Source organism: Astyanax mexicanus, chromosome 6, assembly GCF_023375975.1.
Source record: "Astyanax mexicanus isolate ESR-SI-001 chromosome 6, AstMex3_surface, whole genome shotgun sequence".
NCBI classification, from domain to species: domain Eukaryota; kingdom Metazoa; phylum Chordata; class Actinopteri; order Characiformes; family Acestrorhamphidae; genus Astyanax; species Astyanax mexicanus.
In genome coordinates this window covers 5,625,772-5,642,088 of record NC_064413.1, presented here as the reverse complement: position 1 = coordinate 5,642,088, position 16,317 = coordinate 5,625,772, and the positions used below count along the sequence as shown (strand labels likewise).

Here is a 16,317-nt window from a genome sequence, read left to right as displayed (position 1 = left end):
GCTGGCCTTTAAAGGAGCAGTTAGATCAGAAATAAATTAAACTAGGGGGTACTTCTGAGGTAACTCTGATGAACTTATCCTGTGCAACAGAGGAAACTCTTGCTCTTCCTTTCCTGGGTCAGTCCTGATGAGAGCCAGTTTTATCAGAACATTGAATTTTTTCAGATTGACTGACCTTCAATTTTTATTTTTTCCTTTACTTAGTTGAGAAGTTCTTGCTATAATATGGATTAGAACATTAGTCAAACAGTGCTATTCACTGTATACCAACTCTTGACTAAAACTACGGCTTATATGAAATTGTTGGTCAAGCTGCACATTTTTGGTGAAACTGAAAATTCAGGGGGAAATGCTAATGCTAACTTGTACACTGTAATAATGTGACAACTAATCAATTATTAAATTACTTGCCAATTATTTTAATATTTAATATTTTAATCAGTTTAATTGATCAGTTGTTGCAGCCCTAATATGTTGTTTTTTATTTTATGTATATATGTTTGTATATATTTGTTGTATGCATGTGTTTCTCTGCATACTAAGTGGGATCATGTACCTAAAATCTTCACTCACCTGGCTGTAAACTTGTAGTCCTACTTATGTGATGTGACAATAAACCTGATTTGATTTAATAAAAAATTACGATCTTGACTGTTTTGAGAGGCAATTTTCAGCAGGTATTTCTATGAATAAGATTTTATATATTTTTTGTTAAACACAAACTGCACAAAACTAGACAAACACGCTGCAGAGCACAAACCTGACTTTTACATCAATGATAAACAGAATAAAGAATAAAAAACATGCTGTTCATTTAAATGAGCTGCTTGCATATCTTTACAGAGTGAATGCACAGGTTAGTATCCTCTGCTGAGACACACAAAGCACTGCACTGTTAAGATACGAACGCGCCAAAGTCAGAGCTCACTTGATTCTTAAAGGGAATGGCAAAAGGCACACTAATTGGTTTATTTCATGTTATGCCCAAAACACAGCTATAATTAATTAAGAGAATCAGTACATGCCTTTTGCGTGTTTTGAGCCGCGCAAGGTGTATTTTTTGTGTTGTGACGATACCAGACACACACTGACGCCCTAAATCAAGCTGCGTGATCCGCAATTGAACGATGCGCAATAGATCACTAAAATGGGGCCCTTTATGCTGAACTGCTTTGCTCTGAACTAGTGTGGGCGATACAGCAAAAATAAAAAAAAATCATTAATACATTTTTCTGATATCGAGTCTTTCTTGGTGTGTGTGAACGGGATGGAATAGAAAAAGAAAATCCAGCAGCTCCACATTTCTAAATAAAAAGCTATGAAAATATTGACAGTGCCGTGTTGTGGGCGACGCTTTACTGCCAACACTGATGAGTCAGCCGGCACCAAACATGGCGTCAGTGCTGTAACAATATTAGCGTATCAGGGCCGAGCAGCCGGGCTGATTTTATAGTGGTGAAGGTGAAAGCCCGGCTCAGGCGGTAAGCGTTTCATGAGGATGAGAGCGGATCTGATAAAAATAGTTAGCGCTGTCGGGGCAGGCCTGGCTTACCCATTCACAAAAAGGCACTGGCGGCTCGAGACCAGGCCAGTAAAGAGGATCAGAGCTAGAAGTCTCTAAAAGTACAGCGGCTGCTCCTGAACCTTCAACATTGGCCCTTGTTTGTGTGTTAATTAGCTCCTAAACACTCTGTCCTGAACTGCCCCTTCACATCAGCAGGTAGAGAAGATCAGGCACATCAGGCCAGTCTGTGTGAGTCAGTGCTGTAACTAGGGCAGACTATACTGTGTTTGGAAGTAAAGGTTTACATTTGTAATTAAGCTAGGATTGGACGGTACAGACAAAATTGATATCACGATATACCTGGTGGAGGCTGGAGGTTGAAACTGGGAAGGAGATTCACCTTCCAACAAGACAATGACCCTAAAGATACAGCACTAGAGAGCTACAGTGGAATGGTTAAGATAAAAAAAAAATCATGTGTTAGAATGGCTCAGTCAAAGTCCTAAAGACCTAAAATCCCACTGAGCAACTGTGGCAAGACATGAAAACTTGCTGTTCACAGACGCTCTCCATCCATGTGCAGATGTCCAAAACTGGTAGAGATATATCCAAAAAGACGTGCAGGTGTAATTGCAGTGAATGGTGACTCTACAAAGTATTGGTATAACTTTTGAATGTCACACTTTTCAGATTTTTATTTAATTAAATCTTTTAATCTTTCTATGATTTTCGTTCCACCTCACACTTGTGTGCGATTTTGTGTTAGTCTCTTTGTGGTTGTAAGGTGACAAAATGTGAAAAAGTTCAAGGGGTATGAATACTTTTGCGAGCCACAGTAGCTGTCAACTCTGTAAACCTTTTGGATGGGTTCTGAATCTTATTCAAAAATTAAAAATGTGTTTACAAATCAGTTATATTATGAAATATATAAAATATTTCTATTCTGATAAATGTTGATATTTATGAAAAAAATAAAAGAGATGGGCTCTTTACCGGAGAGCTCGGCTGAGTTTGTCGTAGTTCATCTGAGGCTTGCACTTGCGCGCCCCCCAGAGTCGGGCCACCTCATCGGGGTCCTTTATCACGAACTCGCCGTAGTCGCCCTGCCAGGCGATGACGTCGTGGTACTCCTCTTTCCTCAGCAGCTCCAGGATGAAGTGCCACAGCTGGATCTGCCGGGACCCCGGGCTCGACTCGGGCTTGTAGGCCCAGTCTGGGAAGGCAAACCCTAAACACAGAAAACAGGAGGGAGAACGAACGTTAATATCACTGTAGTGCTTTCCTTATTAATTCATTTATGATCATGTAGTAATGATCAGTTATAAAATCATCTTAAACACTAAAACACTGAGCTTCTGCACACTAATGTTTTGAAAAGTAAGGCTGACAGTCAGTCGTTGCGAGTCACAGGTGTTTACTGTGTGCAACGTCACCAAAGCGCCATGTTTGAGTTACAGTTACTGTGAGCTGTGCAGTAGAAGTAATAGAAATGAACTTGCTTTTAAGTCTTTTGAGAATTTAAAGCAATAAAACTGGAGAAACAACATCCAAATGAGGTAATAGAGCCTCCAGACAAAGCTGAGCAAAGAAAACCAGAGACTACTTTGGAATAATAAGGATTTATTAACAGCCCTGACTATATAGCAAGCAGACATGCTATTTTTTTTCTGCATCCAGCCTCGCAATATTACTGGATATTACGGATGTTATCTTGTATAAAGCAAAAGTCTTTACACTACTTTAAAACCCACAGACTTTTATTTCAAGCAGAACTTTTTTCCTTTTCAGCTGAAGCTTCAAACACAGTGTCAAACTCCTTGCAGTAAAGATGAGCTGTTGTTAATTAAGAAAACTTGTGTCCATAGCACTGCAAACTTCACTGTTTGTAATAATGTCTGGATACGTGTGGAATTATTATTATTATTATTATTATTATTATTATTATTGTTAGGGGAGCTTTTTCCACTACACATTTTTCTTCAATATTTTAATGATATTGTATTTTTAGAACAGGTTTCATTCAGACCCAAAATCTTCTCAAAACTATGGTGTAAAACGTGTCTCAGACATCAGGCAGTGTATTCATAACCATTTGGGGTAAAACTATTTATATGAGAGAGTTCTTAGAGGTTCAGAAGCTTGTATTACAGTTGCCTCTACTACTATATTAAGATTTTACTAATATATTTAACATTTTGGCTGTAAAAAACAACAACTACAGGGTTAGTTCTAGAATAAAGCAGAAATACTGTTATATAAATCAATAAACAGTGCAATGATATCAAAACATGTGATATAGTCCTAAAGTACAGCAAGAAAAAGTGGACTGCATGATATTCCTTTGTTTTAATGAGAGCAGATTAACCCATTTCTGCTGCCCTGACTGGGTGTGTGTACTAATAGCCTGACTAAACTAAAACAATGAGTGAATGTGATGCTATAGCATTAGCATAAGCTACTTTTGAAGATGGGAAATCGGACAGACTACAAAACTGTCTGATTATACTACAATGGAGCGCCAAATGGTCCAGCGGGGTAAGCGGTGCCACAATGCTCAGGATTGCTGGTTCGAATCCCGGTCATGCAGCTTGCTATCAGCTGCCGGAGCCCTGAGAGAGCACAATTGGCCGTGCCCCCTCAGTCAGCACATTAAATGGATTAAATGTGGATGTGATTTTTGTTTTCACGTTCTCGTAGTGAATTCTTGCCACACACTGTGGTTTACATGGATTATTTCCATCTAATGCTGTACTGTCCATTGTGGGTGGCAGTACTAGCCTTCTATGATGTTCTAATGTTTAAGTCACCTTGCCATGAGCACCTCGCCAGTGTTCAACCTCACTAATAACAGGTGTGGGTGTTCGTTCCAAAGGTAAAAGGCTGTTCCCTCAAATAAAACTTCAATTTCAATTTATATACAGCCATCCCATGACTTCTGTTGTGTCAGTGTATCATATATTGAGAGGTACAGTCTTAGCAGCAAAAAGTTAATACTATTACTAAATAAATATTACTAGTTAATAAATATTATTATAAATCAATGCAATTCAAAAGCTCTTAATATCAACAGCATCCTCAAACACTTCATCACTCTCTTAAATCATCATTATTTCTAGTGTCACCATCATATAAGCTCAGTGTAATCAACCTCAGAGGTCAAATCAGGTCAACATCCAGCCTCTCCAGCAGTCTGATGCACCATCTCATGCATAACCTGTAGATTTAACAGTCAACAGACAGTGAGCTCCTACAAACAGAGCGAATCCATTACTATGAATCAAGTGGGTGAGTGAGAGGGAGGGGAGGGGAGTGAATTAAACAGAGGCTGTGATGAAGAGGAGACCCAGCAGCTCCAGCAGGGTCAGAGCAGGTAAAGACAGGAGCTAATTTAAGACTGCATGACTGAGCTGACCTAACGCTTCTTCAGGATAAAACAGGATCAGCTTCTTTACAGACTGACCACTTACCGGTACTTATTATTCATGTATACAAACACACACACACAGATACACACACTGGTACACAAATGTTTTAGGTCTGATCTGCCAAAATTAGAGGTGTATCCTATTACATCATATCGTGCACAATAAAAAGTGAAAACAAGTTTCATGCAATACAAAACTCCATATCTTGATAGTTATATAACATTAAAATCAGCCTGTTTTGTATTTGTTTTGCTATTTACTGAATGTTTGTCTCCAATGAATGTATAGAAGTTATATTTATACTTATTTAAAAAAAAAAAAACATTTAATGCATACAAAGGGTATTATTTTAGACCAGGGGTCGGCAATTAAGTTTGGCTGTGAGCCAGATATTTTCCAAGCCATTACACAGCGGGCCACAAAAAAAAAATCTGTTTTGGAAAATGAAAGTGTAATGGGACAGAGTGCTACAGACTAGTAGCTCTCCAGCCCAGAGGGTGGTTGAACACAATTGCAGAACAGTTGATCTCAAAGCAGGTAAACCCAAGAAAAAAGGAAAAAAATAAACAAACTACTCCTCACACGGGATCGAACCCATGTCGTCAGGGTCACGGTCTAATGCACTACCGCTGCCCCGGCTAGTGAATTGGGACACAGCCGGAAAAAACACCCTTATAAGGATATCGGGAGCCCAAGAACGGGCGGAAAAACGAAAACGATCAGAAACTAAAGTCACACCGAGTGCGACAGAGAGAGAAACGGGAGGAATGTAAACAAAAGCTCGTTAAGGAAAGCTTTTTATTTATTTATTTTTTTTCATTATAGTTTAAACAACCTCTTGTGCCTCCCCAAGAATAATAGTTATAAAAAAAAAGTAGTAACAGCTACATCTGATCACTTAGTCCACATTTAATCAATCCAACAAGAGAAGCCAGGAATCTTTAATTCTTTAGTTATGAGAACATGAACTTTTTGTAAGCATCTTTGGCCTCAAACTATAAGAACCCAAACACTAAAAACACATATACACTCTGCTCAACTTCCCTAAACCACTTTCAGTTCTTCATTAAGGCTGTACAAACTTCTACAAAATGTGCTTTATTTTGCAGTATGACATTCCCTTTAACCCCCAGCCATCACTCCAGTGAATATGGTCTATTCCATCACTAGCTCACTGGATTAAAGAACAAATTACCAACACAGGTAAGGCAGGGCACAGTGAGGTAGAGGGAGGTGGAGCGAGGGAAAGTGAGGTAGAGTGAAGTAGAGGTAGGTAGAGTGAGGTAGACTGGATACAGTGTGAGTTGGAGGGACGTAAAACAAGGAAGAGGGATGTAAAGTGAGGCAGAGTGAGTTAGAGGTCTACAGTGGATGCTCACTCCAAACTACTTCTTATCCTATGAAAAAATCTTTATTCATCATGATCCACATCAATATCAGGATATCTAACAGTGTTATCACATACTGCATGTTTGTTCATGTTGTTTAACAATGAAACTAGATTATGGGATGTTACTGATGCCATCTATTAAATATAATCAAGCTGAATGATTGCAGAGCTAGGTCAAAACTGACGCTGCAAAATAAACAAACAAGGTGTGAACCACTGGAGTAGACTGAGTGCTGCCAAGAGCAACACACACCCCCACACACACACACTCACACACCAAGGGCTTTCTGATTGCCCCTTTAAGAAGTCAAATGTGCCATGCTCCAGAGATTCTGACAGACAGATCTGGTTTCACGTCGCACACACACACACACTAACACACACACATGAAAAGGATCTCCACTAAGAAGTCTGAGCCAAATTCAATGTCTGTCAAACTCCCCGAGGAACAATGAAAAGGAGCCATTCGAGTCACACACCCACACTCACACACACACACCCCTGTGGCAATAACAGATACACTTTCAGGCCTGTGACACACACACACACACACACACACATATATATATATATGAACCGCATTACAGACTGATGGCCTTCGGTGGTGCTTGTTTGAACTAATGATATAGAAACTCTTCTGGAGGCGTGATGTCTCAGCCCATGTTTCTCTCACACACACACACACACACACACATACACACAGAAAGAGAGAAAGAGAGAGAGAGACTGAAGGACAAAACCGTGCAGGGATATAAAGTGTGTTATTGATCATATTACTAGTTGGACAGAGTCCTGCAGCATCAGTACATTAATATGGGGTGAAATGGAGACCCACCCGACACACATACACACACACACACACACACTCTTTACATATATTTCATTCATCTTAGATTCCTTTTATTTCTGTTCATAAATAAGGGTTCATCTACAGTTACAGTAGATACAGAATCAGTTGGATTCATGAGGTAGAACCTGAAATGGTTGTCCAACTGTTTTAAACTATGTTTAGATAGAGATGTTAAGCTATTGTTAACTGCTTTTCCTTCACTTCTGAATCACGCTCATTTCATTTTCGTCCCAAACCCTGAAAGCCAAACACTTTTTTGTCTACTATCTAATTACATGTGTTCCTTCATAGTTTTTTTAAGTCCTTAATATTAATCTACAATTCAGTAAATAATGCAAATAAACAACAAATATTACTGAGAATGTGTGTCCAAACTTTTGACTTGGACTGTATTTTTGGTAGGTGCTGACTACTGCATACCAGAAACACTCACAGATCAGCCATAACATTAAAACCACCTGCCTAATATTGAGTTATGGAGTTGTTAAGTCCACCTTGTGCAATCAAAAAAGTTCTGACCTTCATCAACACCTCTGAAGAAACACCTGTTAAGTCCTGTAAGTTATGAAGTCATGTGGGGCACGACTCTGGTCAGGGGCAGACCTTCCTTGAAGCACTTTAGAATACAATGAACACCAACAAAATAGCCATTAAAATTAAACCACCTGCCTAAACAGCACCGCCTTCACTGGTCAGTGGTTGTAATGTTATGGCTGATTGGTTTATATAACATAGGCTACATCTCTTATAAATAATGTTCTGTTACCTAGTCTTGTGTAACAACATGAAACGTGTGTGTTTAGTGTTGCAAACCTCAACCAAAGTGTTATCTTATGGGTGAGAGTGTGTGTATGACCTCATCCCCCGGCCCCCCTACTTAACCTCTTTGACCTCCAGCCCTTCTCTCTGTCTCTCGTCCTCTTTCTCTTTCTCTCTGTCTCACTCTTTCTCTCAGCCCCCCAGAGGGAGACACTGGATCCTCACCACAGAGGAGGAGGAGAGGAGGATACACACACACACACACACACACTCCATCAATAATTCAAGATCTTGCTTGCCTTGGTGAGTATCTACGGGATAAGGCGAGTAATCTCTGCTCTGGGACATTAGTCGAACCTAAATGTTCTAGACTCTTTAGAAAGAAAAAACAACAGATCTAACCTACAGAACCAGTCAAAGTTCCTGACTTTGTAAAGTTCTTCTCACCATGATCTACAACCCCAAACGCTTAAAGACTGTACATATGCATGGATGCTGTAGCTCCATTTCCCTACGTTCTGTAGAAAGAAAGCCAAAAATGTCTGCCATATTGTCAACTTTGGAACCAGAATCTCCCCATTAGAGAACAAAGGCAGAGCCAGATCTGACTATTCATTTGGTAGACCCTACATTCCAAAAATAAATTTGGTAAACTACATTGAAGAAGCAGAAGAAGGGTGACTTTTTCCACTGGATACTAGGGGTCGGGCCAAAATATTATCATCACGATATATTGTGTAATTTTTGTTGGCGATTCATGCTAATGCTTCATTACTCCGCATGATGGTGCTAATCAAATAATTGATCAATTTTATCCTCTTCAGTGACACAGATGCCGTAAAGTATCAGAGCAAATTGTCTCTAATATACTGAATATATGTTATCGCTACTATGGGCAACATATTGTGATCTATCGCATCGCAAGATGCCCTGTCCAGTACAAGTAATGTTTTAACAATAAAAGTGCAGTTCATGCATTTTATTGTTAAAGATTTACATTTCCGCCAAATTTACTAGTACCAAAGCTCAGTGCCATTTACTCCATTCACCACATTCAGACATTGTGCTGTCCATGTATTTCTACAGTTATGGGTTTAGAACAGAACATTTTTACAGTACTGGACACAATTTATATATATATATATATATAAAATGAATCTCCTTATCTGAGCAGTAAGTGTTTATTAATTCAGAAAACCACTAATATTAGAATAAATACAGATAACATTTAAGTGAAAGGCAACTTTTTGACATAACATGAATCAGATGTTTATCATAAATAGCTTTTTTAAAGCGTATCATTTCATAATAACCTGGTAAAAGTCAGAGATGAGTTGTAGCACTTCTCTAATTACACTGAAAGTAAAGAAAGAGGAGTGAGGAGTGGATCTAGAAGTGTGAGTGCTGATGGTGGTGGGGGGGTAAAACCACACTGCTGGAGGAGAGGGGCCGGAGGGGGGAGTGGGAGTGAAAGAGAGAGGGAAACAATGGAGGAGGGGTGAAAGAGTGAAAGACAGGGATGAGATCATAGCTCCTCTAGTAGTCTGTTGTCATCCAGGTCAAATTGCTGCTCTCTCTCTTTCTCTCTCTCTCTCTTTCTCTCCCTCTTCTCTCCTCTCTCTCTCCCTCTCCCTCCTCTCTCTCTCTCTCTCATGTAAATCTCAGTGTGTCGGCTGTCCGCAGCTGAACTTCTTACACAGGAGGTATCTGAAGAATCCAGAGCAGCCAAGTATACTACTGCTTTGTTCTGCCGAGGAAGAGCCATTCAGAGAGAGAGAGAGAGAGAGAGAGGAAGAGAGAGAGAGGGAGGGAGGAAGAGAGAGAGAGATGGAATGAGGGAAGGGGGTTTGATCTGCAGAAATGAATCTGATGACAGTGAGGAGTTTGTTGTCGGGCGGCACAGAGGAGAGACTGTCCTGCTTTAGAAAGTGGAGAAGTACTCTTCGCTCGCCCTCTCTCTCTCTCTCTCTACACTTGGGAACCGGTGTCAAATATTAATACATCAAAGGACATCTTAACAATAATGTTCAAAATTAAAAACAGTAATTTAGGCAGAAAGGACAGAGAAAAAAAGAGTGAGAGAGAGAGCGAGTGAAAAAGAGATACAGAGCAAATATATCATAGGGCGACATGTCACAGCCAGAGGTACATTGAGTAACACCTGTAACCTGCCCACTCTATATTTAACTCCACCCACTTAATTGAGTGACACCGTTACTCAACCCACCACATCACATTACACCTTCACCTCATATAACACCTTTACCCTACTCACGGTCCTTTAAACTCCACCCACATCACAAAACAACCATCTTACTCCACCCACTTCCATTTAAATTCCACACACCAATTACACAACGCATTAATATTACACCTAATATTAAGCCTTTGCCCCACCCACTTCATTTTAAACTTCCCCCGTTCTATAAAATGCTCCACCTACTTCCTATAAAAGCCCACCCTCCCCATAAAATTACATCTTACTTCACTAACTTCCATTTAAACTCCACCCACTCCATAAAATGATACTCATACCTGATGCACTAATATTACACCTTTGTTCCACCCATTTCATTTTAAACATTCCATAAAATAACACCTTTACCCCACCCACTTCCTTTAAAAGTCCACCCACTCTATTAAATTACATCTCACTCCACCCACTTCCATTTAAACTCCACCAACTCTACAAAATGACACCCATGCCTGAAGCACAAACATTACACCTTTTCCCCACCCGCTTTAATTTAGCTCCACCCTTTCCCTAAAATGACACCTTTATTCCACCCACTTCTTATTTAACAACTGAAGATTTAATTACTTGCAGTTAATTATTTGTATATATATATGTATATATATATATATATATATATATATATATATATATATATATATATATATATATATATATATATATATATATATGTATACATATATATATAATTTGATTTGATTTGATTAGTATGCGCACTCTGGTCACCAAGAGAAAGTGTATGGATTCACTAATTACAAAACATTATTTTTTATGTATATGAAGAGTGCAAACTGTGAGCTACTGACCACTTTCCTCAACAATCATCACACACACACACACACACACACACACACACACACACACCTCTCCTACTACACAGGCTGTGACAGTGGTGTGGAAGGTCATGGGTTGATGGTGAGAGGGGGATAAAAGGGAAAGAGGAGAGGAGGAGAATCAAAGCCTCTCAGTGACCACCGACCAATCACATTAAACATTCATCAGCCAGAGGGAGAGGAAAGGAGAGAGAGAGAGATGGGATAAGGAAAAGTCTTCCGAGTTGATGTCCTTGAAGTAATGTCACCACAGGACTTTTCTATCGTTTGGATCACATTGCAATATTGAGTTAATGCACTAATGCACTAGCATTTACCTAGTATGATGGCCCCTCCCCCTATTCTCAGCACCCCCTAACATGGGCCATGATGGCCAATGTGGTTAGCACAGTGCTTGTTAGCTATTTGTTAACAGAATTAGTTAATTAGAATTAGTGTTCTCCTCCAAGCGTGTTGTGCTCCGGTGGTGGTATATTTATTAGTAGCAGTTTGAGAGATATGGATTAGCTAGCTTTTACAACACCCAGTATATATTAATTCATATATTAAAGGTATTAATTGAACTTTCATGATAAATGGTTCAATAGGAATGCTTCAAAAATACCAAATGCTCAAAATGGACCAAACACGAATTTTTTGTGGACGATTTATTGTCCTAGAAATGATTGCGATACACAATATTTTTTGTAATTTTAATGCCACTGACATAATGATAACAGCATAGCATAAAAAAGCAATTATACACTTTTTAAAGACAGCGGAAATGTAATTAATCATTTATTACAATAAGTTAGGGAATTATATACTAATTTCTTCACCTACCTTAGTTCACACTGTGTGTATGGAGTCAGTTATTGACGCATAACTGGCTAAAATATTGTGAACAAACATACAAATAAACACAATAGACAATATCACGATTATCAAAAATGATTGCAGTCAGGTTCATTTATTGTACGATAAATCGATATTGCAATTATTGTGACAGGCCTAAAATAAATTTCTGATTAATTGGACCAATCAATGCAAATGCTTCAGAATGACTCAACAATAATCTAGTTGTGAATTTTAACAATGAATGGACTTTCATAAATGTTTCAAAAAAGCTTCAGAGATGTAAGTTTTTTGCCTGAGAGAAGATTCCACAGCTTGTTAATTCAGTGACAGTGTTCTGATTATTTAGAGAATTTGACAAAACATACATATTTATTATTTTGAGCAAAATAACACAGGGCAGTCTTCCACCATGTTTCATGTTTTCAGTGCTGTGTTATGAGATGGATCACAATCATATCATAAAACCATATAATCAGAATATCAATACTCAGTCTGTATCATCAGCGCTTGTGGGCAAGATAAGAACACCGGAAAATCACAGAACGTCCTTTTAACCTCTGAGAATGCGGGAAGTCAGCGAGTGCACGAGAGAGAGAGAGCACAGAATACAGAGAGAGAGAGGGAGAGAGAGAGAAGCGAGATGGCCTTGAGGGTCCAAAAATAGCCATGCGTGCGCACACACACATACACACACACACACACACACACACAGGGGTTATTGTTTGACAGAGAGAAGAGAAGGAGTGAGGGAAGAGTGGAGGTGGAGGAGAGATGGAGGTGAAGGATTTGCTTTCACACCTGCAAAACTTTCTCACACTCCTGCTCTTCTCCAACCAAACCTACTCTTCCCTTTCCAGGAACTCCTCCGGGCACGGACGAGAGAGAGAGAGAGAGAGAGAGAGAGAGAGAGAAAGGAGAGAGAGAGAAAGGAGAGAGAGTAAGGAGAGAGAGAGAGAGAGAGAGAGAGAGAGAGGCAACTAATATGTACAGCATTACAGAGAACAGAATACACACACACTTTATGTACTGACGTGAGACTTTATACACTTCTTCTATTTACACTGACAAACCACATGCAACGTGACAGAAACTAGTATCAGGTCCCATGACTTTTGCCACTTTCCAGTGGAAATAATCTTTATGTGTATTAGTAGTGAGCGATAAGGTCCTAAAATAATATCATTATATTTTATGGTATTCCTGCGATAGCGATACTCTTTGCTGTACGACAAAACACTGAGTTATTTTTATTATTTTTTAAATATTTTAAGAATACACTACTGCAACAAAATAAAATATATATATATTATTGCATACTATATGATATTAAACACCACTAACTGAGATATAATTTTTTTATTCAATTTTTTTCCCAGAAGTCAATGATTCAAAAAGTCATGAAACTAATAATAATGCAATAATATCCAGGATTATAGTAAAATAAAAGATACTGGACAGATATAATATCTCTCTATTAGATATATAATAGGAAATGAGACCAGTCTGAATTTTATTAAGCTAAAAACAGTAAAAAATTAGAACCCTGATGTGATAATTAGGGGTGGGTGATATGGCACCATATTTCAGGGTATAATATCGTTCATGATATTTAAAACTATTGGCGATATTATTGCATACGATACGATATTTGTATATATTACTATATATCCACATTATACTTATATACACAAGTATCTACAGACAACAAGACTTTTCCTAAGCCTTTCTGCTCTTTCAGTTTTAGTTACATCCACCCCCCCACATGCACCATACACACACACACACACACACACACTCCTCTTGTAGGTGACAAATATTATTCCACTGAGCAGAAGCAGTCCCACAGCTCAGAGTATATTTACCTTCACCTCATACACTCCTCCTCAGCCTCATTATCCTTCCATCCATCCATCCACCCATCCAACTATCTGTGCATCACTTACTCTCAAATTCCCTCAGGACTGAAACCTCTCTCTCTCTCTCTCTTTCTCTCTCTCTCGTTTTGTCAGGCAGGTGAGAAACTCTCTCTCTCTTTACTCTTCAAATGCCCTTTTCACCCCAACAGACCGCCTTCACAAAGTGTGTCTAAGTGTGTGTGTGTGATGTGTGTGTGCGCGCACTTGTTCAGTCTGCCAGTCATCTTATCATGTTATAACGTGCCCTCCTGAACTACACCATGGTGTTAAAGTGACAGTAATGAGATAGGTCCTTTATAGCTGCAGTCTGGTGTAATATCAAAACTTGTCCACCTGGCAACCCACCCTGCCTCCCCCCAACCCACCACACATCCCACACCCCAAACACACTTATTCAGCCAAGATGTGCTCACAGCTTCAGTTCTGCACTGGAGCAACAAGGCTAATGTTGCTAACAGGGGATGGACGCTTATAGGTCACCCAGTTTAGCCTGAAATCATTTGAATTCACTACTTAAGTCGATTTTTAGAGCTGATGTACCGGAACCAAGCCGCAGAGGAAGCAAGTCTTCACCCTCCTGGTGTGTTGGGGCATCACTAGTTATAGGGGTCTTTACTAGTGAGTGGGTAGGGTAATTGGCCATGTACAATTGGGGAGAAAATGGGGAAAAAAAAAAAGAAAAAAAAATATATATATATATATTTTTTTTTTCTTAAGAAAAAAGAAGAACAAGTGTGATTAGTCACAGTTAATCACAGAATATTGTTGTGATTATACAGATTTTTTTTGACACCACTAATATACATTAATATATATATATATATATATATATATATATATATATATATATATATATACACATTTATAGGAGCATTGTAAGCATTGTGCATTACCACTGCTGATGTTTTAAGTTTCCCAGCCTTAGGGGCCCCTTGCCTTGCACTTGTCTGGGGCCCCAAGCAGCTGCCTGCATTGCCTGGTGGCAAGCGGCACCTCAGATTTTTATTAGTTATATTTAACAGGTGGTGTGAGTGAAGGTTAGTGCGATTTGAAGATCACACCCACCCACCCTAAATAACACACTCTCGTGTCTTCAATAGAGTAAGTGCACGAGTTACAGTAAAGCATGTGCTTGCATGCATATCACAAATATGTGTGTGTGTGTGTGTGTGTGTGTGTGACGGTGTGTCTTGGTGTTTCCTGGAATGTGTCACCACTGTGGTGCAGGAAGTTAGCAAGTCTTCTGCACCACCACAACAACAAAGCTTCCTGTGCATGCCTCTGTGTGTGTGTGTGTGTGTGTGTGTGTAAATACACATGTAAAGGTCTGTGGGAGTCGTATTGACTCTCAGCATCTGCACTGAAATGTTTGTCGTTTTTTTTTTCTCCTCCACTTTTAAACTGCAGTGTTGCACGACCTGCAGAAAAACTTTTTACACAGAAAGAGACAGAAAGAAAGAGCGCGAGAGCAGCGAAGGCAACAGAGTGCGAGAGCACGGCAACGTGACAAAAGACAATCCAGAAAAACAAGTCACACACCAAGCCTGAGCGCGAGTGTGTGTGCGCGCCAACGCTGACTCAGTGCGTGAGCGTGTTTGTAATTCAGCCTTCACAACGCAAACATTTCTCTCTCTCTCTCTCTTTTTCTCTCTCTCTCTCTCTCCCTCTCTCTCTCTCTTGGACACCGTCTCTTAGCAACCAGACACTTCAGGCCTAAAAATAAACTCCTAGAAATGAACAGAACAAAAAAATAAAACATAAACGACAATTAATCCTTTCAGCCCCGAGAGCCGAGCCTCAAATAGAACAGGTAGGAGCGAGAGAGGAGGAGGAAAACAAGAGAGAAAGAGAGAGAGAAAGAGAGAGAGTGAGGGAGTGGGGAGGGTTGGGTGAAAGAGTGTGTGAGCCAGCAACAGGTATCTGAGAGTTCTTTGCTGCACTGATGCTACACTCTGTGGCTAAGCAAACACTTTATGGACCAAAGTATTGGGACACCTGCTGCTAGAGGTGGGCGATATGACCCTAACATAATACATAATCACGATATTTCATGGTATTTTCACAATAACGATACTCTTGGCGATATGACAAAACACTGAATTAAATAAAAATTGTTCCAAGCATACACTACTACTGCAACAAAATGAAAATTAAAATGTTATTATTGCATACATATTGCACACCCCTAACTGAGATATTAAAAAATACAAGAATTTTATCAGATTTGTAACAGAAGTCAATGATCCAGAATGTCGTGATACTAATAATGCACTCCAAATATCTCGATATATCCATGATTAAAGTAAAATAAATTATACTGATCAGATATATTGGTGATATTATTGTGTATGATACAATATGGTACACCCCTAATGTGTATTATATTTATATATATTACTATATATCCAAATTATATTTGGGGGTGGTCGATATGGCCCTAAAATCATATCATGATATTTCATGGTATTTTCACGATATCGATTCTCTTGGCAATATGATATGACTACTGCAAGAAAATGAAAATTTTAATTGTATTATTGCATACGATA

At 39.1% G+C, this 16,317-nt stretch overlaps 1 protein-coding gene across 1 annotated transcript in view; it reads right to left on the bottom strand.

Moving 5' to 3' along the window:
• The window catches only part of erfl3 (Ets2 repressor factor like 3), a 74,191-nt gene that overhangs the window by 11,361 nt on the left and 46,513 nt on the right, over positions 1 to 16,317 (bottom strand). The window contains exon 2 of the mRNA XM_007250863.4: positions 2,498 to 2,732. Within this exon, the coding sequence (XP_007250925.2) occupies positions 2,498 to 2,732 (235 nt within the window). The remainder of the gene's footprint in view (positions 1 to 2,497; positions 2,733 to 16,317) is intronic.